Source organism: Periplaneta americana, chromosome 6, assembly GCF_040183065.1.
Source record: "Periplaneta americana isolate PAMFEO1 chromosome 6, P.americana_PAMFEO1_priV1, whole genome shotgun sequence".
Lineage (NCBI taxonomy): Eukaryota > Metazoa > Arthropoda > Insecta > Blattodea > Blattidae > Periplaneta > Periplaneta americana.
Window position 1 is genome coordinate 33,173,589 of NC_091122.1, and position 26,063 is coordinate 33,199,651.

General features: G+C 34.4%; 2 protein-coding genes across 5 annotated transcripts in view; one reads left to right on the forward strand and one right to left on the reverse strand.

Moving 5' to 3' along the window:
• The window catches only part of LOC138701184 (patched domain-containing protein 3-like), a 333,215-nt gene extending 324,506 nt beyond the window's left edge, over window positions 1-8,709 (forward strand). Inside the window, exons 9-10 of the mRNA XM_069827813.1 lie at window positions 5,200-5,409; window positions 6,521-8,709. Coding sequence (XP_069683914.1) covers window positions 5,200-5,409; window positions 6,521-7,717 — 1,407 coding nt within the window. The 3' untranslated portion in view covers window positions 7,718-8,709. The remainder of the gene's footprint in view (window positions 1-5,199; window positions 5,410-6,520) is intronic.
• A 4,556-nt stretch (window positions 8,710-13,265) lies between these two features.
• The window catches only part of LOC138701183 (serine-rich adhesin for platelets-like), a 116,005-nt gene continuing 103,207 nt past the window's right edge, over window positions 13,266-26,063 (reverse strand). For all 4 annotated transcript variants that reach the window (XM_069827810.1, XM_069827811.1, XM_069827809.1 and 1 more), the window contains exon 20: window positions 13,266-25,827. In XM_069827810.1, coding sequence (XP_069683911.1) covers window positions 25,208-25,827 — 620 coding nt within the window. In that variant the 3' untranslated portion in view covers window positions 13,266-25,207. The remainder of the gene's footprint in view (window positions 25,828-26,063) is intronic.

Below are 26,063 nucleotides of genomic sequence, written 5' to 3' on the forward strand. Positions count from 1 at the left end.
AAAGATGATATTTTTAAAGTGTTCCTATGATTGAGCTTTAATTACGTTTGTTAAACGATACTAAAATTGTATTTTTTTTTTTTTTCGTTTCGAATCTTACGACTATAAAAACAAGTACCGGTACCTATTTTCATTGCGCGATAATAAAAAGAAAGCCCGGCACTGGTACTCTTATTATTTGTATCAAACTAAATACAGTCAATGTCCCCAGAAGTATTTTTGTATAATATATGGGATTTACTGTATGGATTTCCCTGTTATAAATCGATTTCCGTTGTGTCTGAAAATATGATTAAAACAGAGTTAGGTTAGGGATCGCAGCATGTATCGTATTTGGGTAACATCTCATAAAACGAAATAAACTGTTTCTGAAAATATTAAATAGGACAGACATTTCTATCAATATGCTAAATAGATCAATTCACGTTTTCCCTCTTCAAGACTTACTTTTTAATACTTATAAATGCCGTTATATTCATGATCGTTTAAGGCAGTGAAATTTATAAGAGCCAGTAATCCATAATAGTATATAATGCATGATTTTAATATGCAATTCGATAAAAAGCTAGGCTTTCTACAACATTAAATGTTGGTTAAAATATCAAACATAAACAAGCCAATAATAAATAGAATATTATATATGCCACCTTACCTTAAATGCTGGATGATGTAAATATAACAGTAGCACTCACTGCAAAAAGTTACATTACGTAGGTAATTGTACACAGTATGAAAACGGACATTTTTCATAATAGTAAAAACACACGAAATAAAACCCGCGGCCATATGCTTTTACAATCGTTTCGCATACACATCGAAAGTCAGTGGCATATACATGTCAAAATCTAGCCCTATGTCATAATTTCGATATCTCGAGGGGAAACATATGAGCAGAAAAGAGTACAGGTACGGTACTGGATTAAGTTCAGTGATCTATAAGGTATCGGTACCTGTAGTCATTTCCATAGTGTACTCGTATTTGAGTCAAACTAAAAATGAGAAAAAGCAAATATTTTTCAGTATCTCTACTGCAGAGCCATTTTTTTGTTTTTAAGATTTTTCAACCTGTGCCTGATTTGATGCACAGAATATACTTATATTGAGATAATAACTAGGTCTATTAACTTACATAATATAAACTCATTCGCAAAATTGTCGACGTTAATGGTTTATTAAGAAGTACCGTATATCAATCTTTAACAATTCGATTCGAAGGAATGCTTTGGACATGCGGTATAGTTCTAACAATGCCGTAAATTATTATTGTTTCGGTGGACGCTTCACTCTCATTCTTTTCTACTCAAAGATTTTTTTTCGGCCTCAAACGTAATACATGTCACAGCAAATAAAAAACAGGGCCCCTGTCGTCCTCAGTCCTTCATTATCCATGAACTTAAATCATAATGAATGTATAGTAGCTTTCCGTTTTAATCATACTCTATGCGCCACTGAAATCGAAACTTAGAAATTGGTGTTACATGCGATATCTTAATTTATTTTATTTAGCGAAAGCTTTTTGACGTGAATACGTCTTTATATAATCAAGCACCAGACGGAAACATTATGTAACGTTTGCAGGGTGATCCATTCCGACACTATAACTTCATAACAACACGACTGAAATGATCTCTTCGATCGGGTATAAGACTACAATGTGAGCATGACAGAGAGTTGACGCCGCGCATGCGCGAGGCGTGGATATGGGGACCCGCGGCGAGTGGCGGGATTTTGGGCTTAGGGGTAAATTTCCGGGCAGTATATCTCGCGTCTCCGATGTGCTATCGCGCTGATTTTGGTGCCAAATGAAAAACCTCGTCTAGATCTGTCGATTTAAGCCAGATGTATTCACGTGAAACCCACGACTGTCTCCGACACAGCACACCACGATGTTTTATTTTATTATATGGGGTATAAAGTCGTCCTCTGTGGTCTAGATCTAGAGGATACCATACCAGCAGTTGGTCTGAGATTCACAGGTTCAAAGCCAGCCGAAGACAATGGATTTTAAAGCACGATAAAATTCTTAGCATGACTTTCTCTGGGAAAGATGCTAAGATGGTGGTCCGTGTCGTAGACTTAGCCTACAGCATGTAAATGAACCCAGTTTTAATAGACAGGTCCAGGCAAAATTTGTCGACCATTTCTCGCCCACTTAATCTCTGCAATTGAATGCGGCATTAAATAATTCTCGCCCTGAGCATGAAGATAAAGTGCTGCCATATTAACATAAAATTGATTTCGAGATTTTCGCTGGAACAGATATTTTCAGTAGAGTAGCCTGTCCATAAGTGAATAACGATTTCACCTAAATTACTGAACAGATGATATGTTCATTTTCTTTACTTATAAGTCAAATCATCCAGAAATGATAAGACTTATACATGAAAATATTACAATCTTTGATAAAAATTAATGGATTTTTACTTGACAAAATAACACAAAATGGAAATATACTTAAAATTGACATTGGGAATTTCTCTGTGAATGTTTCCTAACACAACATCATGATATAAATGAAACTGTTTAGGCAGTATGTTTCCAAAACCCTTCGTGTCAGAGAAATTAATATTTATTCATATCAATATAAAACATTTTCGAAAAGACCGGATTATACGAATTATTTTGAAAAATTAACATAATTTTAGCCATTAGAGTAATAAACAAAAGAGTTAATTTTTCTATAACAAAAATAAATGTTATGTATAGAAGTGTGCCCTCAATCAGGGGTGGAGAGAGAGGATTTACCACTAGGCTATTCTAAACTATAGCCTAAGTGCTATTAAGTTCAGGGGGAGAGGTGCACAAAAATGAGGCACTAAAGGGGCGGAAGTGAGAAAGCATAATAATAATAATAATAATATTAATAATAATAATAATAATAATAATAATAATAATACACATAAAAATTGGATATTTATCCTTCGAAGAGATTGAAAAATTCAAATATCTTGGAGCAAGAGTAACAAATATAAATGATACTCGGGAGGAAATTAAACTCAGAATAATATGGAAAATGCCTGTTATTATTCGGTTGAGAAGCTTTTGTCATCTAGTCTGCTGTCAAAAAATCTGAAAGTTAGAATTTATAAAACAGTTATATTACCGGTTGTTCTGTATGGTTGTGAATCTTGAACTCTCACTTTGAGATAGGAACAGAGATTAAGAGTGTTTGAGAATCAGATTCTTAGAAAAATATTTGGGGCTGAGAGGGATGAAGTTACAGGAGAATGGAGAAAGTTACACAACGCAGAACTGCACGCATTGTTTTCTTCACCTGACATAATTAGGAACATTAAATCCAAACGTTTGAGATGGGCAGGGCATGTAGCACATATGGGCGAATCCAGAAATGCATATAGAGTGTTAGTTGGGAGACTGGAGGGAAAAAGACCTTTGGGGAGGCCGAGACGTAGATGAAAGGATAATATTAAAATGGATTTGAGGGAGGTGGGATATGATGATAGGGACTGGATTAATCTTGCACAGGATAGGGACCGAAGGCAGGGTTATGTGAGGGTGGCTATGAACCTGCAGGTTCCTTGAAACCATTTGTAAGTAATAATAATAATAATAATAATAATAATAATAATAATAATAATAATAATGGGCAGAGTTGAAAATTTCGTCCGGGGAAAAAATTAGATCCTATCCATCTTATAGAAAGTCTTCCTCTCTTTCCTTCATGTGGAATGTAGTTAAAATTTTGCTTAGGTATGTTATTATTGTCCATTTTATTAATATGTCCTTTCAATTTATTTTGGTATTCCTTTATTGTTGTTAGAATGGACGATATTTGTAATTCATATATTATATTGTGTATGAAACTATATGGATCGTGTGAGGAAACTAAAAGTAAGGCAGATAATAGGAAAGATTGGAGAATTATGGGTTTGCACTGAAAGATCTACCCTTGGGCAGAAAACTATGAATGAATGAATGTATGAAACAGCAGTATTGGAGAGGAGGTAATGGAGGAAGAAAGTTGGGAGGTCCATGGCCCAAAACAGAGCCGAAGCGCCAAAGTACAAAGAATATACAACACATGTACATAAATACGAAATTAAATTACTAAGTTAAAATTGTTTCTAAATTTTCAAGGTATTAGGTTCTATGCAAATTATATTAAAAATAATTTTTTAAAACATATAATTCTGTGGCCGGGAGGAAAAAGGTCTTAAGTAAAAATTTTATACTTTTCAGGAGTGCAGTAGAAAGATTGAAATTGGTGTCAATTGTTGAGTTTCTAAATTGAGAGGTTTTTCTTGGATATTAGTTGTTTATATTTCTTCTAAAATAGGTAATGTTGTTCATTTAACAATTTTCTTTATTATTTAAAAAGATAGACGCACTTAAGCCCTTTTAAAACTAGAATTCAAACTGAATAGAAGGGACTATTTAAACATAAGACCTTTTTCATGTTAAAATAACTGAGAAATGTAAATTATTAGGAATACAAAATAGGTCTTAAACATTACAGGACTGTTTACCTGGTGCTTAAAAGTTTTAAAAGGAAAGGGCATCAGTATGTGATAAAATAGCTAAAATACAAGTTAGACCTATTTAATAGGGAAGCATGGAAAGTAAACATGTGATGTTTGTAAGGAATAAAGTATTAAATATTTTTAAGTCCTTTATTCTGTGTGTGCTCGATTCAAAAAGTACTTAGGACATTTGGTAACGCTCTATAAATCCAGTCAGGAGTCTTATTTGACTTTAGCCGTTTTACCAGATTGTAGAGAATTGTTCCACTTCCAGAATATATTAAAACCTCATTTTCACAAAAAATTGACTTAAGACCTTTCTCCTCTCGGCCACAGAATTAAATTCAGAATTATATTTTTAAATTTATTTAATGAAAATCAAAATATTAGGGCTCTTTTTATATATAAATACGGACATTTAACAAGTTTTCAAATATTTGATGTCTGATAACCTTATCCTATACATAATTGTAGTCCTAGAAGGGAAAAAGTGACCGTACACTAAATGTAAGAATGGCAATCAGAGCACATAATGAGAATAAGAAAATAAAATGAAATGAAATTTTTAAATGAGTTACGAGATTTCAATATCAATTCAGATGCATCACATACTTTTGTACTTGAAGTCGCATACATCCTTTAAGCCGCTATGTGAATAATCTAATTTTACCATACATCGAGCACAGGATATGATCTCAATCAGTAAATTTTGTTTCAGCTATGGCTTTTCAAGCCAAATCCATTCTCTCTCGATGTGAAATTCAACGAGGATGGCACTCGCATTATTGCATCCAGACTTCTTATTCAGGCAGTCAACATAAGTGACACAAATGCAGAGAAGGAAATGGTCCGTGCACTGAGAAACATCTGCCATCAATCATCTCTTAATGTCAGTGTCTTCCATCCATATTTTGTCTTCTTCGATCAGGTGAGTGAAAAGTGGAGTATGACTGGATCTCTTTATGAAAACTTAGTAAATGTTTTACAACTGTGCAATCATGTGCGAGAATGTGTACAAAAAAAGGAGGTGCATCTTATACGCCAGCAAAGAAGATGTTTCTACAGCCTATGGGATTTAGGAATGCTTTTACGGGGAGAGGATGGTATTTTTTGGTGAAAAATGAGTATAAAAAAAAAAAACCCTGTGATACGTGTGGAATGCATGTTGAGTCGCCATTTTTAAACTTCCTGTGTTATGGATTTTTAAATCACTCGCCCAATTTTATTGTGTTTCCGGTAAATTAAATTAAAAAAAAAATTCTTTAAAATACTCTTTGATATGTGTGGAATGCATTGCATAACATTTTGTGGGTATTTGTAACCTTATCGGATGTTGAGACGTCATTTTTAAACTTTCTGCGCTATGGATTTTTAAATCACACACCCGCTTTTATCGGTTTCCAGTAACTTCATTTTTTTTTGCTACATTGCCAGACAAAAATGGATATAATTTCTGAACTATTAAAGATACATACATGAAATTTAGAACACACATTCTTTAGATTATTAGGAAACTTTTCTCTTTAACAGAATTTTGTTAATTGATTTCATTTCAAAAATACGTCCGTTTGTTTGCAAGAAAGGAAATCAGAAAATTGTTATTAAATTTTAATTGTTTATTTTACAAACGTAGGGACTAATATCAAAATTCTGTTACAGACAGTTTGTAGAACATGCTTTCGCAAATACATTGCAAAAAACTGTTTGAATCTATCTTTAAAAATGGTTTAGATTTATCGATTTTAGTACAATCCTGCATTGGGTATATTTTTTTTCAAATTTAGGCCCCCAAATAATTTTTTTTCAAAATATTTTTATTTGGTTGAGTTGCCACAGCTATGAGCTCTCTACATACAAAAAATTAATATTTTACACCAAATAGGAAAAAAAATTTAAAAAATACCATCCTCTCCCCTTAATTATCAGTTATTCATTGTATAAACCTCGAGCTTCCCATACAATCTTGAGGATAGAATTCAATGTCCAAGGTATAAGGATCACTTACGGATGTTTCTTGAACAAACATAATGCTGTTGCAGTTTGAGCTGGTGCGACCTACATCCATCCAATGCATGATCATTGGTGCACTGGTGATGATGGTGGTGTGCTTCATATTCATCCCCAACATCCTGTGCTGCGTGTGGGTGGCGCTATCCATCATCTCCATTGAGGCAGGTGTGGCGGGCTACATGGCAATGTGGGGTGTTAACCTGGATTCCATCTCCATGATCAACCTCATCATGTGCATTGGCTTCTCTGTAGACTTCACAGCACACATCTGCTATGCCTACATGTCATCACATGGAAGCACCCCTGAGGAGCGAGTCAAGGAGAGTCTTTATGCACTGGGGCTGCCGATCGTGCAAGGTGCCAGCAGCACCATCCTGGCTGTTGTGAGCCTCGTGCTTGCCGGCAGCTACATCTTCCTAGTCTTCTTCAAGATGGTCTTCCTCGTCGTGTTTTTTGGTGCCATGCATGGACTGTTCCTGCTGCCAGTGCTGCTGTCGCTCTTTGGCCCTGGCTCTTGTACAGCCCGGAAGAAGAAGCCCAGCGAAAAGGGAGAAACCAAAAAGCCCTCCGACGTAGAGAAGACATTCCCACATCCCTTCTGCATTCCTCATCCGTCACTGAATCCTATCAGCCACAGCAACTTTGCATACAGGTGTTCTAATGGGGACCTGAAGTCTTCGTCAGCCCAGTACTTCGCAAATGGTTCCGCAGGTGGGGAGACAAAACTGGGGAAGGGTGGAAACCCCCCGCACTTCGGGGTGCCACTACCAGGGCTGCCAAGTCACATGCTGATCTACGGTGGTGGGAAGTATGGAGAAGCTACAGGATCGCTGGAGAAGGATCTGGGTCTGGGCACATCGGGTGAAGACTCCAGCGAGTCCAGCTCCAATAAATCACAACGTCGACTCCAGCAGCGTGACGAGGCACCAGAAGACCGTGAACAACGCCGTCGCTACGAGGATGGCTGGCGCAAATCATCGTCTGCACATGCAATGGGAGAGACTAGGCCACAGGAGTTTCAGCCACCTCACCTCATGGAGGTATACAACAACTCTGGTTACCTCAGTGACGAGGGTGGCCGCCACTACGGGAGGCGGTGGCACAGGGCTCACCCCAACGAGGAGCCCAGGAGGTACTCGCCACGCTCCAGGTCGCAGCACAGTCGCTACCAACACCACCACTCACGCAGCGTTCCAGGATACATAGGGGAAATGAAGTTTCCCTGACACAGGGATACATGCTTGCCATACTAGCTCAAGTCCTACAGAGACTGAACTCGGGTCAGGGATGTGGTAGGAACTCAAGTGACATTCGCTGCCGGTAGCCTGCTGTCAGGCTCACAAAGTGATAAGTGATGGATGGAGGCTTTAATTGGGACACAAGCCAATCCACAAGTAACACGTTATTTGTGTTTGAAGAACAATATTGTTTCAAGCCAAAGATATGGCGATACATAAGACTATTTATTTAAGGCATAATCATGATTTTTGTATCTATAAATCGAATATTCTCTCTCTATATTTTTTTTTTTTAAGTTCTGTGCCGACAGAACTGAAATAATTGCTCATACATAACATATGCCATGCTAGTGATGATGTTTTGATTCTTGGTGCGTATAGTGGTTTATTAGGATGAACTGTACATCTCTTTTTGTTATCATGCAAATTTACATGTAACCTAAATTTACTGAGATGATGTTATAAATATGAACATTATGAAAAATTTAATCAAATTTTTGTTCTATTATTTTCACCCACACATACTTCTAATCAACAGTGAAATACAAGGAAAGAAAATTCTGTTTAATGTGTTATATCGAGATTCATTGGTATTTTTTAATGAAGTCCTAAATATTACGTAATATGAATAATACTGTGGTTCATTCAAGAAGGAGAATGACTAGATAAAGGTACAGACGACTATGAAGCTTAAGATACTATAAGTAATAGCACAGGTAAGTAGAAATCGGATTCAATTGACTTAACTGATTATCCATAATTATTTTTAAAATGTGTTATCAGTGGAAGTCACCTGTATGTTACTTTTTTTTCATCTTCTAAGTTTTATTGACTTGAAAGGAATGAATTCTGTAATTTTAAATATTAATGAGATGCTGCTTCAGAATTTCTTAAAATGCTCTACTAGTAAGAAAAAATTAATCAACTGTTACACAGACACGAGTTTTTAAGTACACATTCCGTTACCGTAAGTAAACAGAAGGCTCGTAACTTTGCAAAAAAAAAAAAACTTTCTCACTTATAAAATATCTCAAGAATAAAGCCCAATTACAATTTAACTAATTCACATCTGCAGGACTATTTACATGTAGCTATAAGCGACTTCTCCTTGGACATCATCACTGAAATTCTGAGTAACATTCCAGTTCAAGGATATTATCCTGGCGAGTGTTTCAAAAATTGATTTCTTTGTTTATTTATTTTATGTATTCATATAGGTCTATTAAACCTATTCCATTTCATGGTGCTTGCTGATTTAATATTACATGTGTGCGGTGATCACAATCTTCAAAATGTTGAGAACCCCTGATCTAAACTATTAGCAGTATCTTGTATATAATTTAGAATTTATTAATTCACTATTATAAATAGAGAATGTGCTATTATTTCTTGAATTGAAACTGATATAACCATGGATCTTTAAATATGCCATTATTTTACTGAACACTCTTAAAATAAAAAAAATAAATCAAAGATTATTTTACAATTGTCAATTTCCATTGTCATCGTATTTTCATCTGCCAAATTCATATGTGCGAGATTTTTCTTTTTACATCTTATTATTCATTCAAAATATGAATTAAACTGAAAATTCATAATTATGCTAATGTCATAACCTACACAAATCCAAAATTCTTACGAGAACAGATATTTTACTAATAGTAAGACTGGTAACATTAATATGTTAAGCAGCAATCTGATAATTTGTTTATGTAGCTTATTTTTTAGTCTCAGCACGAGTGCAAAGAAGTCCATGTCACACACAAGTTATATACAGCCTTAGACACAAAAAATTACCACTCTCCTGTAGTGTGAATTTTTTCCAAGTCCACTTCGGGCAGCGCCTGGTTCAAACGACTAGGGAAAGAATGTTTATTTTGTATGTAATTTACTCTTTGAATATATCTTCGTTATGGATTACACCGCTCTGCATGGATTTTGTTTTGAAATAAATGGGCGTTTCTGAATCACAATTTCACACTGATTGCAAAAATGAAATCCGTTTTCGCGTACCACGTCAGAATTTTTTACAATTCAAAATTTTATGTTTTCAATATTTTTCGTAATATAATATTATAGTGTGCTTGTCCTTTGTTAAAAAGGCACGACAGCTTATAATTTAAAATTTATTACTTAAAATGTGACATAATATATTTTATTATGTTTGTATTTGATATTTATTAAAATCTACTGACTATATCCGCCCTTGGGGGATGTACAAAATTGTATTCTCCCCCTTAGAATGAACCGAGGTTAAGACATCCGTTGTTTATTCTTGGAGATTTTTATCTGTCTGCACCCAACGTTATCTATAAACAGGAACTTGAAATGTTTAGTGTCTCAGGTAATAAAAAATTATGAAGAAAATATTTACTCTTAGAGATTGCTATTAAAACTAACAATGAATTAGAGAAATGACATAGGGTCCCTGTATATATATTTATTTATTTATGGAAGTGCAATCGAGCTTATGAGGCTACAGATTTCCTTACTGATATAATAAACCAATCCCCTTTTAAAAGTTGTTTTAAAATTAGAGGTTCAGTTTTGTGTTGTTGGTTGTCGTGTAAAAGTGAAGTGTGTGAGTTCTCATTTTTCTCGAGAGTATAACATAATAGTGTTGTTTCATAGAAATGTCGAAACATGGTTATGTAAATGATTAAAATTTGTTTTGCTATATATGTGGGTCATATACGTTAGTAAAACACAGACAGAATATAACAGTTTTTGTAAAGAATACTTACTTTCAATATTTTGGCATTAAGTTAGGAGGCCAGACAAATCCTAGTGCCCCCACAAAGTATGTCATAGTTATGTTGAAGAGTTGAGGAGTTGGAAAAATGGAAAAAGTCATTGCCCTTTGGATCCCTATGATTTGGAGGGAATCTACAAATCATGGAGATGATTGTTATTTTTGTACAGTTAAGGTAGCTGGATATACTGCTAAAAACAAGAAAGAGATTCTATATCCTAACATTCCCTCTGCCATTCCGGCCGTACCTCACGGTCCTGATATTCTCGATCCGCTACCCCCTGAATCAGATACATTGCCACCTGCATCCAATAGCACCGAAACTGAATCTCCAGTGGATCATACTTATGAACCAGACAATACTAGTGATGATAGATGTTTTAATCAAAGTGAGCTTAATGATTTATTGCGGGATTTAAATTTGCCTAAAGAATCGGCAGAACTATTGGGTTCTAGGTTACAAGAAAAGAAAGTATTGGCTCAAGATACATTTTTTTCATGGTACAGGCGTCGTGAGAAGGAACTTGTCCCTTTTTTTGCTGAAGAAGAAAATTTAGTGTATTGCCAAGACATCATTGCTATATTAAAATTGTATAACATAAACTATAATTCCAAAGAGTGGATGTTCTTCATAGATTCTTCTCAGAAAAGTCTTAAAGGTGTTTTGCTTCATAATGGAAACATTGCGGAATATTGCTGTATGTTTTAAAGGGACTGCTCTGAACAACATACGAGGAGGTCAAAGAGGAGAAAATTTGAAGTGCAAAATTGAGGTAAGGTTATGAAAGTGTTTATAATTATTAATTAATATTAATTAATGATTAATTCGTGGCAAATAGCAAATTGTGGCCTAGTTTTTCTCATAAAATTCTTGTGGAAAATAATTTTTATGACGTTTCACAAAGCAATAATTTCATTTCTAGTTATTCATGAATTGTCTGAAAACCTGACGTGATGGGGAAAAATGGAGATTATTTTCGAATTCAGCATAAAAAATCCGTTTAGAATCGCCGATCAGATTGAAAACAACAGAAAATAAGTTTTGAAATGCAGAACGGTATTATTCATAATTGACCAATAAACAGACAGAAAAAGCAACAAACAAATAAAACAAAGGAAAAACAGAGTGGAGTCGTGTGTAATAAATTTCTTCACGTGTAAACCTAAGCTCTCACGGAATCAACTGCTTCCGAAGGGGACTTAGCGTATGGCAGCTGGTCATTTTTTGTGTCTAAGGCTGTACATACTTTTGTTACCATAACACAAAGCACATTTTCTAGAAGAAATTTATTCGAGTCTCATGATAAAAATATTATATCCTATGATGTCCAATGAGAACAGAATCTTGAAGTGTGTGATAAAGTAACTTTAGTTCAAGGTGTTCAGAAGAGGCTTACTTTTCATATGCAAAACAGATTAGAAAAACTTTTTGTTATGGTACCGAAAAAATAATATCAATGCTTAAACTGTTCAATTATTAATGCAAATGATATGGCAAAGAGAGATAAAAATATTAACACAGTCAACTCTGGATATAGTGAACTCGGTTATAGTGAACATTCGGCTATAGTGAACCTAAATTGAGGACCGTTTTTGCAAAACTTGCTAACTGCAAAATTGAGATTTTGATGGATTCGTTAACATAAGGCATGATGTTAAAGGCGTCTTAGTAAAATTGGATTATTTCTCTTCATTGTAGTGTGTCAAAGTGTGATCGTTTTTTCAAAACTTCCTTTCTCCTAAGTGAGAGTTAGCAGCAAAATTTGCTTACTACAGTGTTTTGTGTCTCCTGTAAAATTTAGTTTTTTTTTTTTAGTTAGCAAGTTTTGCAAAAACTGTCCTCAATTGGTCTCGACCTGCATACATTAAAAAATACATTAATACAGTATTTCCGTTTATAGTGAACCTTGTAACCTGACAAATTCTTATTTGAAGTCAGACCTTCTTGTATAAAATTGAAAGAATGTGTTGAGAATAATATTCTAAGTTTCTTACTCCTTTAGTCAAAGGACAAAGGTAGGATTAGTGATTCCTAGACAGTGAGCTGTACTGTAAATCCAGGCAACACGTGGTGACCATGCCTCACTCCACCGTTGAAGGGTTGACATTTTATTCTTAGGCACACTAATCTGTTATTTATAATCCTCCACCGTCAAAGGTTTGCCTTTTGTTCTCAGAAACATTTCCATTATGAGTGAAAGCATCAAAACAACGGAAAATGAAATTGGCTTTTTTTATTAAAAGGGTATGGACATTATGTTCAGAGCATAAATGAAGGTAAGATTCCGATGGCTTTCAAACTCCATCAACCCTCTTTTTTTTTCCAGTACATGACCTGGGAAATTCCAAGGCTCAGTACACAGTCACACCATAACAGTGTTAGTCATTTCTACCTGATGTAGTGTTCCAACAGTGAATGTACTGTATAAAAATGTCAAAGCGTATGTGTTTTCTTTGGAAGATAAGGTGAATATTATAAGTGACATTGAACGTGGTCTTTTGCAAGTGGACGTGGGTCAACAGCATAGTTTAAGTAAAAAAAAAAAAACTGTAACATTATACAATGTAATCCATTCCACAAAAATGAAATATTTTATTTTCTTGTTCACAATTTCATTCATTTCTGTCATTTAAGGTTTGGGGAGAGACACTTTGGATATAGTGAATGAAATATGCAAGTCCGCAGAGGTTCACTATATCCGGAGTTGACTGTATGTTCGAGATGTGTAGATACAACCTGAATTTTTTGACAAAAATAAAGAAAGGTAATGTAAGAAGACCTGAAATATTTCACAATTTTTGTATATTTTTCTATCCGTACTAAGAATATAATGAAAGAATGAAAAATTGTACAGACATTTTAGATTCTACTATTATAAAGTTATTTACAAAATACCTAGAATATCTATTAATATACATAACATTAAAAAAAAATATCATGTTTAATCATGCTGTGGCAGAAGTGTTATTCCTCACAAAATGGATGAATAAAAAACTAAAGCCAAATTTACTATGTCATTGAACCAGTACTGTTAACAAAACTGAAATTTTTATGTGCCTTTCTTTTTCCCGTTTTTCAAGTAAAAGACATTTAAACAGTAAAATAATTACAATATAAAACAAACCAGAAAAAATGTATACTTCTGCTACAGAGGACACCACAACAGAAAACAAAAGTATAATGCAGTATGGCAACTTGCAGGCACACAAGAAATAGGCTTGTGTATGGTACATATGTGAAAAGGAGGATGAATTTGTTACATCAGATATTAATATCAAACTTTTTTTTTTAGTAATGGTGGGTACTTGAATGTTAAGTCAATCATTGATATGAAGCCAGATGTGTAGACACCAATTTCTGACAGAGTTGTTGTTCAGGGTGCATCATAGACTGGTTTACACAACACCTATGAGATGATATGATCATGGAGATGAACCAGAGCTCCTGGAAAAAACTCTTGTGATGCCTGGACCATGGGGCTTGCCCAACACAAGTTATAAATCAGGGGTATGCCAAGGATTGAACCCGGGTCCACAGGATTATAAGTTTAACACTTTAGCCACTAGACCACTGTGGCAGCCAATACGAAATAGTCTCATGAACTTGGTTGTAATGTGCATAAAGTTTTTTTTTTTTTTCAAATACAATCCAAGTAAGAACTGAATTTTTTTTATGTAAGACAGGTTTAATCAATACAGGTCTTAAGTGCTATGAATAAAAGCAGTAAAATAAACAAAATTAAAATATGAAATACCACATGTTTCTGTAAAGTATTACAAATTTTAAAATTAAACTACTACATTACAGAAAATTATAGATTGGAGAAAACAGAGAGAAACGAAATGCCTATTTACTTACTTGATGATATGTTACATTCCACTTACATTATTTTAACTTAAAATTACACGAATGTCAGTTAATTGAACACACATATTAGCAACTTGTATTTCTCTGAAAATACAGTGATTGACTTCTTTCAAGCATTGCACATATTTTTATAGGTACTTTGTGTAAGAAATGAACACATTCTTTTAAATTATTAAATCATAAAAAATAGATAAGAATATCATTGCACTTCAAATCAGATGAGTATGGTATCACATTGGCCTGAATCTGATACGAAGTTAAAAAAAAAAACAGCACTACTGCTGTAATATTATAATAGCAGCCTACCACTTTATATTTGTAAAGGAAGTCTAATTTATAGCATGCACAGACTGTACCAGCCAATTCAAGCTACTTGTAAAGCGTTAAATTTTACTGCTAGTAGAAATAATACATGTTTTGTATTACATGTAGTAATGCAAAAAGTTTAAATATTAATATTACGGAAGTATGAGTATAACTTCTTTTATTTAATTAACTATTAAATCAGAAATAAGTTTTTTGATTAACTAATGTCAAAAGTTTCAGTTGTTACAGTAGTCTCATAATAAAGTTACCATGTTAAAAGTGTTAGAAATCGTTTTCTAATAGTTATGTATTGAAGAAGAAACTACTTACACCATGAAGAAAAAGATGATGTTGATAATAAAGTTAAAAGAAAAACTGGAAATTAGAATTTATAAAACAGTTCTATTACCGCTTGTTCAGTATGATTGCGAAGACTGTCACTTTGAGATAAGAACAGAGGTTAAGGGTGTTCGGGAATAAGGTGCTTAGGAAAATATTTGGGCAAAGAGGGATGAAGATGAAGGAGAATGAAGAAAGTTACACAATGCAGAACTAGACACATTGTATTGTTCACCTAACGTAATTAGGAACATTAAATCCAGGCGTTTGAGATGAGCAGGACATGTAGCACGTATGGGCGAATCCAGAAATGCATATAGAGTGTTAGTTGGGAGATCTGATGGAAAAGGACCTTTGGGGAGACCAAGACGTAGATGGGAAGATAATATTAAAATGGATTTGAGGGAGGTGTGATATGATGCTAGGGACTGGATTAATCTTGCTCAGGATAGGGACTGATGGTGGACTTATATGAGCAATGAACCTCTGGGTTCTCTAAAAGCCATTTGTAAGTAAGTAAGATGTTGATAATAAAGACAGAGTGACAACCAGAAAAGAATGTTGCTAAAGAAGTTTGGAATTGAAAACTTGAAACTAGTTCTATATAAGGTTTTTCACTCCAACATTTAGGTTACAAAGTGTACGTCTTACTAATAGATTCGGGCCAATATGATAAATACAGACTGTCGTCACTTGCAATCATATGCTGATCTAAATCAGCTGTTTGTTTTCATTTCAAGACAATGACTATTATGGTATTAGTGAATGTGAGGCTTGAAAACAGCTGAAGGTAGTCAGTTCTTTGTGTTTATTATGTTTCATTACTTTTTACATAAACATACTTCATTTATAAGAACAAAAATTATGGGAAGGTTAAAAAAGAAGCCAAAAAGAAATTTCTTGAACACTAATATAATGATGGAAAATGAGCAAAGTGTGCCATTACAAATGAGGAACCCTGTACAATTACTACACAGAAAATTTCGCATAATAAAATAAATACAGGGAGTATATTATGAACGTTTATCATGTGGTATATCAAATCAGCCAACATTAATGTTATTAGAAAATATATCAGGCTGCGTGTGGAGGTATATATCAAAGTATTTTTATTAGGATTGCCAACTATTTTTCAAGAAAATACGGGAGATTAAGCGACAAAATGTTATACAAGAAATCAACAAGTAATGACGCTACATTTATTAAAGAAAACCCTTATTTTAACAAAGTCAAACCTCATTGTATTTTGTTACAGATCTGGCTTCATGAAGAACTTGTACATCATATTTTATAAATTGTAAAAATTCTCTGCAGGAATATTTGAAGTTGACTGCAATTTGTATTTCTCCTTTTATGAGATTTGTACTGCTTCTACTTCGAATATCTGTCTATTTATTGTTCATAAGAGAGAATACTCCCTCTGTATGAGCATTACTACCGGGTATGCTTAGAACAAAACCTACTAATTTGGTCAAATTTGGAACATTGACATTATTTGATTTTAAAGTGGTAAATGATGACATCCATTCTGGTTAGCATTAGTTTCTATAGAACAACAACCAAGGACAACAGATATCTTCAGAAACCATTCCTTCTCCATTCTTTACATTGTACTTCAAATTAATATAATAGAGCGGTAAAATTAAAAGTTTGAAACAAAGATCTTTGCGAGACATAAGAATAAGGGAGAAAATCGTTCTAAGAGCAAATACAGGAGCTGGGAGACTATTAAAAATGGAGCCAAATACGGGAGAGTTGGTAACCCTAATTTTTATCGTCCTTCTAAGTATTGCACTGTCATTATTATTACAAAATAGTTCTTTGGCTATTATTATTTTTCTTCCAAAATAAGATACTAGATCCAATATATCACGGACACTAAAATGAAATACTTTACGATTTAAACTGAAGAGTATAATGATACAAAGTGTTGTAACTAACAGAACTTTGTCAAGAAGTTATTATTGTATGAACTTTTTACATAACTGAAGTTCATTTGATACACACTTCTAAAATAATGTTTAATGTGGATATTAAATAAATAAACATTAATACAATTACCAGGTCTATAAAGCAAACATGCCCTTATATTTCTGAAGTTTTACTTAGAGAACTAACAGTGTTGTAATAAAAAAAACTTTTTTTCTTTCCATATTAATAAAAGAAAATTCATTTGCAAGTAACTTAATTTATTTGTTAAATATCATACGTATATTCATATATATCTCCATACATAAGAGGAAGTAGCATTCTTAAAATACTGGTAAGTTTTCTTTTTAGAAATAAAATCGTATTATAGCATTCTTTGGTATGCATTAACACACGAGAATTAAAAATAAAATAACCCAAAGCTTCCTCTGCAACTCAAGAGATTGCTATACATCTCGATCATAAGACAGATTTGGACTTATTCATGTGGAATATGGGGTTCTGTAGCCAATTCACACGCTAAGAGAATACAGATAGTGCAAAACCAGTGCTAAAGATTGATCGCTGATGCATCACAGTTCATTTACAATGCTGTACTTAATAAGGATCAAGTTTCATAAGTTATAACGGTCCTTACCACACATTACAACAACTTTTCATTCTTATATTGACCATTCTACTGCCCGTGCCTCACTTCCTGAGCTGTTTCTTTGCGGGGCGAGATGCAGAGGGGGAAAGTGGGTGGTCCTAGGTACCGCATGTGCCTACTACCCTACGTTCAACACATCGACCTTCTCAGGATTGCTTTCGTCAGCTATGGAGCAAGATCAGCCATGGACAAGCGAATGTATAGGCTGTCCCCTCACAAAACAAATAATGTCCTTCTCATCAATTCCTGTAACTAAACACTAATACCAGGTGGTAGACTACAGTCTCTACTTGAGATTATCGACCTAATCGCTATTACGGTTATCACGTGTACACATCCGTAAACTCTTTCCTCTATGGCAGTGTTTCTCAAACTTTTTCCACCGCGAAACCCCTTTTAATCTAAAGTGTAACTGCGAAATCCTTGTAATATTTTATTAGTATTTAATAGTTAACAGACAAGTGAAAGCTAGTATCTCAATAATTGTTCAGCGGGACGAATGTATTTGCTTTTTAAGCCTGGAATCTGTTTTTATGGCGGAAAGTTGTAGTCTCATTTCTACTGTACTTCTGCATTTTATCTTTTGGTATTTTGTTTTAGTCAAGAGGGCTTAGATCGAAGTCCTCTTGCTTTTAGTGAACACATACGCAGAGAATCCAATGATGAAAGTGATAAGTATTACGGGTATTTTCCGTTTTAGATGTTCATCAAAGATATTGTCATTAGGCATATTATTGGAATATTATTATTATTATTATTATTATTATTATTATTATCATCATCATTATCGGTGGTTTCATGATATTATGGATTCATATTTTCGTAACATTTATATATTTTTATGGTAACCATTAACGGTAAGTATAAAATAGCCACCGGAGCAGCTTAGTTGGCTAAGGCGCTTGCCTATCGATCCAGGGTTGCGCTTGGGCACGGGTTCGATTCCCACTAGGCTGATTACCTAGTTGGATTTCTTCCCGAGGTTTTCCCCAACCGTAAGGCGAATGTCATGTAATGTTTGGCGAATACCTGACCTCATCTCGCCAAATACCATTTCACTATCATCAATCCCATCAGTGCAAAATAACATAGTAGTTGATACAATGTTGTTAAATAACCAAGTAAAAAACGTATGGAATAAAATTTAAAATCATATAGGGATCACGGAACCCCGGAACATACTTTGAGAAATACTGCTCTATGGTAATTCAGCAGTTGTCCAGACTGAACGAAAAGTGGCCTAGTGTGTACATACAGTTTAGGAAATAGCCATCCGAGATAATAGCGATAGTGGTAACCACGATTAGAGTATCCAGTATTATAAACAGTAAAAACCCCTGCACTGGCATAGGATAATGTTTTCAGCACATGTAATATGCTGCCGTGCCACACGCTGCAACTGCCGTGCTGATCCAAGCAGACCTAAGAGGCGTGGTTATAAGAAGTAGGGAGCTCTCGGTTCAGGACGTGAGACATGGGCAATATTTCTCTTTCAAATCAAATTCCTGTGCAAATGCCACCTCCATGACAAGAACGAAGTTTAAAACGGAACATATATACTGAACTTAGAAATGTGCTTTAAATAGTCAAGAGGACCTATATTGGGAGGCACCCTCAACACATTTTTCATATCTATATTAATCTGCTTTAAATAGTCAAGAGGACCTGCATTAGGAAAACCTCAACACATTTTTCATGTCTATATTTTATCTGTTCTGCTAAACTAAAATGTAACTTGTTACAGTAAAGTAATCATTCTTAAAAAATCTTACTATAGGCCTACTCGTACATAAATGAAGCATATTCTGTTTGACTTAAGAGTCTATTAGAAATAACTAATGACCGTATTTATTCGCGTAATTCCCCCCTTCCCAAAAAATTTTTAGAGCATATTTTTCTTTCCTAGTGTAATTCCCTTCTGCTTATACATATATAAAAAAAAACTCTATACTCCTTTTCCCTTATGACAGAAAGATGATCCAGATCCAGTAGTGAAATATAAAATACATACACTTTTATTTTCTTTACCTAATTAATAAGTTAATTTTTATAATATTTTATATGCCACAATCCAAGATTGATCAAGGTTAGGTTACTGGCATCGGAACTGGCACACAGCAGTATAAAGAAAATTATAATCACTCAAATTTTATATAATTATAATTGTAGTCATTTGTATTAAACATTAATTTGACTAGTTAATGAGTCGTTTGATATTTATGACCAGTTTATTCTGGTCTCAGAAATAACTGTATGAGAAAAGGAAGGTGGAATAGAAAGACTGAAATAATGAAAAATAGTAAATAATAAAGCGAAGGAAAACAAAGAAAGGGAGAGGATGAGAGAAAGAAACAAAAAAAAAAAAAAAAAAAAAAAAAAAAAGAGAACTTTTCTTTCTCGTCATGAAATTACTCTTGGATATAACAATTTCGTTTCAATCAAAACTTTTTTTTTTAATTTGTACTTGTAACTTCCTCTGCTATCGCATTTTTAGTTATCTGGATTTCAGGAATTTGAATAAAATTTCACAAGCATAAAACTTCAAACACGTGTATGAAAATTTCAACAAATTTAAGTTCGCTCTGTCACACCTATAAATAATAAAACACGCAGGTTTGAGCATATACCTAAGAGTTGAATATAAACACAAGACTTAATTCAAAAACAATGTTCACACTTTCCCAAACTAGTTTCTTGGTTATAAGATGAAATAGGTCATGACAACAGAAGAAAATTTACAAATACGAAAACACACAATCAAGCAACAAATTATATCAGAGAGTTTGTAAAGTCCTCTACAATCTTCCATGTGTTTTGGGGTGAGGGATGAAGCACTTCCCTAATATTTCAAATACTGAGTCATTCAATAACCAAATAGACAAATGACTAAACTAGAACTAATATATAGGAGAACCCTGATTTTAGGCAACCTCCGTTGAATTTTCATGGTCCTAATAATTATTACATATGATTAAAGTATTTTTATATTCGATTTAATGCTCTTCTCTTTGCTGTGAAACCCGCATTTTATATAAAAAATCAATCTTAAATGATTTCTTCTAATCTCGATTAATGCAAAAATAAATGCATTTCAATTCAACATGCAAAATACAAAGTTTTTTTAAATAGTCAATGACTTGGCAATGCTGCTGCAACGTGTTAATGGAGTGGGACACATGATCCCCACTCCCTCCCTGCGCCTTCATGAACATGTGTGCCTCGCAGAAAGGAAAACACTTTTTTCCATGGAAAAAATTAATTTAATTCATTAAGTAGAAAAAAATCCGGACGCAAAGATATCCAAGATGATAAGACGACTTGATTGGCAACCAGCTTTCCCTTAATGTTTTCTACTTTTTTTTTGTACAGTATTACCCATAATTTACTTTTTGTACTTTTTTGTAAATAAAATAGTTTTTGCGAAAGTATTCATAATTTTTTTAAAAAACAATAGTAAACCCCTGTTTAGTGTTAACCCCCATTTAAGATTAATTATTCTGTGTCCTCAGAAAAACGTTAAATAGGAGTTCTACTGCACTACATTTTATCATTTTATAGATATTCATTAGCAATATGGGCGTTGTTGGATAATATCTATCAAGATATATAATAAATATAAACAAAATCCTAAATTAATTATAAAATATTATCTGTACATAAACTTCACATATGCAGTCAATTAAACAAGATGGCCCCCAAAAGAGGTTACAGGATAGAACAAAGAAACAAGATTTAAGATATGCAGTGGCCTAAAGAATCTTATTTGGATGAAGGATATGAATTTTTGGAGGGAATATGTCATATTTTGTGTCATGAAACGAGGATACAAAATTTCAAGGCTGATTCCAATTGGAAGATCGTTGTACTATTTGCACAATTACAGTAGGACATCTCTGGTCCTATTAAGATGCCCTCAGATGGTAACAAGTGGCGACAAACCCACGAGCGTGCATATGCCCCCTCCATGATAAAAGATTAAGTAACAACAATAACTGCATTCAGCCGGGAAAGCGCTGAAATAGTGACAGCATTGAACACCTTGCTGGCCAACAGCGCTGAAATAGTGGCCGCCATTTTTCGTAGCAAAATTTTTTTCGCTGCAAGCCTGCTGCTAGCTAGCAAAAGTGGAGGGGGTAGGCAACAACCAATGGTATCATATATTCCGGAGTAAAAGAAACAATAGCAGCGTGTTTATTTGTAAACACAGCGGACATTTTGCAATGGTCGTTCAGGAACTCTCAGCCGCTGTAACTCAGCAAAAATGAATAGCTGAATTAGCGCTGTCCCAGCTGAATGCAGCCAATGGCTATGATATTAAAAGTGACAAGAGTTACAGTTTCTAAAATAAATACATTACTGAATTACTCTGATTTGTCTATTTATTGGATAACCTAATATCTTAATTTACTTTTAAAAGAAGCATATTAGTAGACCTTTAGAGTACTGCTGTGACAGACAATTATTTATTACATTACAATATATTACAACCTTGTTTCTCTAGTCACCAAGAAAGGCACTAGTTTTCGTACTTCAAATACTGACACAAGTGGTATTCATGACTGAACTTTATTTTGAACTATACCTCAATCCAGCAACCTACTTCACTAATAGGGAACATGCACTATTTTATTTATTTTCTTAAATAGATTCTTGGTGTGTGTCAGAGGAATAACAATTGAAGGCTGCAGGGAAAGAACAAGCTTTGCCACTTAAAAAAAAAAATGAGTTATACATGCTGTGTGGAGTAGGAGTCCTGTAGTTTAATCCTATGAATGAAACATTGTCACAATGTGAACAGTCTTAGTGTTGACAGATTTTATATTTGGCATACAAGGAAACAATATTCTAAAGAAAGACTTTAAATTTCTTACTGAACAATTTGTTAAAGTGAACAAAGCTCGTTCTTTCCCTGTATCCTTCAATTGTTTGTATGCATCTGAAGCCTTATTAGTGTAATATGTAACTAGTCGCCAATGTACTACGCTACCAAGGCGGGACCCGTCGTGGCAGAATGAGGAACTCCGTGCTCGCTGCGTATGTTTACTGCTGGAGTGTCATCACATCCAATGCCTAGCATTTCAATCTGGTCGCAATGCCGCGTGTAGGAAGACGTGTGTTTCGTAGCCAAGCACGGAGCATTATTTATAATGCCATATAGTTTTGTGATGAAGAAAAGACAACTGGTTTATTCCTACCTCTATCGAAGACAACAGAGCGTGCTGCAGCTATTGTGAAGTTAAATAAAGAAACAATTAGTAGGATTAGAAAGGAAAGTAAAGAATGTGAGGGCAAGGATGTAGAAATATCGACACCAAATAAAGTTAGATGACGTCCTGCAAATAAGGTTGAATTAGATGACATGGACAAATGCATCATAAGAACAGAAGTTGATAAATATTATAGTCTCTACAAAGAGCTTCAAACTTTAGGAACGTTGCATAAATTCTGTAAGAGAGGGCTAGGTTTTAAAGGGTGCAAGGAAACTTTACGAAAACTCATACTATCCATGGGCTTTGCATTCAGAAAATGTAAAGATAAAAGGAAATATCTAATAGAACGCTGATATAGTAGCCCGTTGTTTACCTGGACGAAACATGGTTCCATACCCATTACACTGTCCACAAATGTTAGCAAGATGTAAACGTGTCAGGAGTTTATACAAATAGCAGTGCAGGTCGAACGACTTATAGTAGTCCATGCTGATGATAATGATGGTTTTATACCAGGTGCTTTCCTCATATATGATGTCCGGAGTCCGATCACTTTAAAATGATAAGGTAAGAATTGTATATCAAATGCAATATTGTATAAAATACAGTACCTACTTTAGTTTACGTTACTTTCGATTCATGTTCCCTCCTTTACGAACACCGATGTTTTGGTGTTTTTTGTGAAAAGATTCCTATGTAAGCATATGATAAAATAAAACTAAACAATAAAGTTACTATATATACGAACATATAAAGCATGTTAATAATAATGATACAAGGGCACAGTTCAGCATGTGCTTCATTTTGCATCTGATGCAGACTTTACAACACGGCCTGTGTTGTGAAGCGAATCGCAGCGCCACCAAACAAAACGGTTCCCGCCTTGGTCACGTAGTATGCAATGGAGGGGGAAAGGAACTGACCACACTACTCCATTATCTCCCTGGCTTAGTTGCCTCATAAGTAGTGTCTTGTTGGTATCACTTGTGAGGTTCAGACCTATCTTCAGACAGTTGACGAAACAACAAATAGATTCTACAGCTCTTAAATATGGTAAAAAAAAAAAAGCTTTAACTAAAATATTTCTTTATTGGAAACAAATTAAATAACCTCTATCATAAAATAAATCCTCTATTATCCACTGCTTGATTAACTGTTCTGCTATGCTATTTCGCCAAAAAAGAGCACAACTGTTTTCTAAGTTTATCTGAATGTTGTTGTTATTGTTTAGTCAATTGTCAACCCTCTCGCGGCCCTTCAAAATCAATCAGTGGGCAGGTCATATTTCACATTAAAATCCAAGAAAAGATTTATTTTTTGAAGGTAGTCTTATTCCAACCCTTTTTTTGATTTTGGGTTGGGGATACTTTCCATTAAGTGACCTAGGAAATTCCAAGGCTGAGTACACAGTCACACCATAACCGCATTTGTCATTTCTACCTGATCCAGTGTTACAACAGTGAATGTACTGCATAAAAATGTCGAAGCGTAAATTGTTTTCTTTGGAAGATAGGCGAATATTATAAGTGACATTGAACGTGGTCTTTCGCAAGCGGACGTGGGTCGACAGCATAGTTTAAGTAAATCAACTGTGAGTAAAAGTATACAGTGTAATCCATTCCACAAAAATGAAATATTTTATTTTCTTGTTCACAATTTCATTTCTGTCTTTTAAGGTTAGGGGGAGAGACACTTCGGATATAGTGAACGAAATATGCAAGTCCGCAGAGGTTCACTATATCCGGAGTAGACTTATTTTAACTCAATAATTTTAAAGTATAATTACAAGTATTGTTTAGGCTTTAGTTTAAAAACACTGTAGATAAAACTGATTTACTTATTTTATTATCGTTGTATGTTAAATGATGAATGGTATTTTAAAGCTGAAATATACTTTACAAATCAGTATAAGAAAGTGTATATGACTGTAGGCATTTTGTATTGCCACTTAATAACATATGCTGTATGTGCATCTATACACATAGTGAAATGGCCACAAATATAAATTCAAATTCAGATTGTGATATATTTTCATGCCATGGAAAACACGACTTCCGTATGTCAAGTGAATTCTATTCTAGCAATGCCTAATATGAATTTATTTTGTACATACATCAGAACAAAGTGTCATTGTGTGCATGCAAGCTGCGTTCATCTGTAACACACACAACAAACAATTCTACACTATACAAGTGTTCGATTCACTGTTACTAAATAACAGTAGCAGTTATAATATATCCATATGTATACAGTATATATATTCACAAAAGAGTTACAAAGGAAGAAAGAAAACTAAAAGTCATAAAAATAATGTTGCAAGTCACTCATTTCGGACAATAAGTTCTATCTTCACACTATTAATAAAAAATAGCCCAAATTGTCTTTTGCGCATTAAAAATGGGACATGCAAACACTGTAAAGTACTTCATTTTGAATTTAGGTAATCCATAGTGACTTTATAAACCAATTGGGTGAACTCCACTTGTGACAACCTGCTTGCCACCGCTTGCATTAGCTTTTGGTAATGGTTCAACGACACTTCCATTGAATTATCAGCGCTCAAGCTGTCAACACACAAACCAATCTTGTCGATTACACTTAATCTGGATGTTGCATACTGCATCACACTTTCCACTGGCATTTTCTGCAAGAGTTCTTTTGTGGGTTTTCTTAGTATTACCAAAGTCTGCATAGCGTTCATCATTGAACTGTCCAAATCACTATCATTGTGGTTCAATGTCATTTGGGACATAATGTAATTCATCATGAACTTTTCTCCAAGGGAAGGGTTTTCTGATAAAGCTTTAAAAAATTCCTCAGGTTTGTGTTTTACCACTAGTCTTGGCTCTTGCAGAACCGAGTAAAGCTGTTTGATAGTATCACTACCTTGAGGCAGCTTTTTCACTTCGTTCACCACAGTCATTATGCTGTCTTTGTTAGACGCAAGGAACTTGACAACATCGCTAACAGTCATCCTCGATGAGTCAGTGGATACAGTTGGAGATTCAGGTTCTCTAGGACTGCCTTCACTCTTGCCTCCGCCAGCTGTACAAGACAAACACATCAACAATTACTACAAATCTTAACAAGTACAGTGAAATGTCAGCGTAACAAACTGATGGGCAGTGGCAGACGGTGGGTTTGAAAGTTGAGGAGGCCAAGACGTGATTGATGAGCATTTGCATTTTATGTATTAAAATATAGGGCCTGTCACATACCTCATTACCAAGTGCCGAATTTTTAGGTTTCAAGAAACTAAAATTAGGTTTTCCAACCTAAGT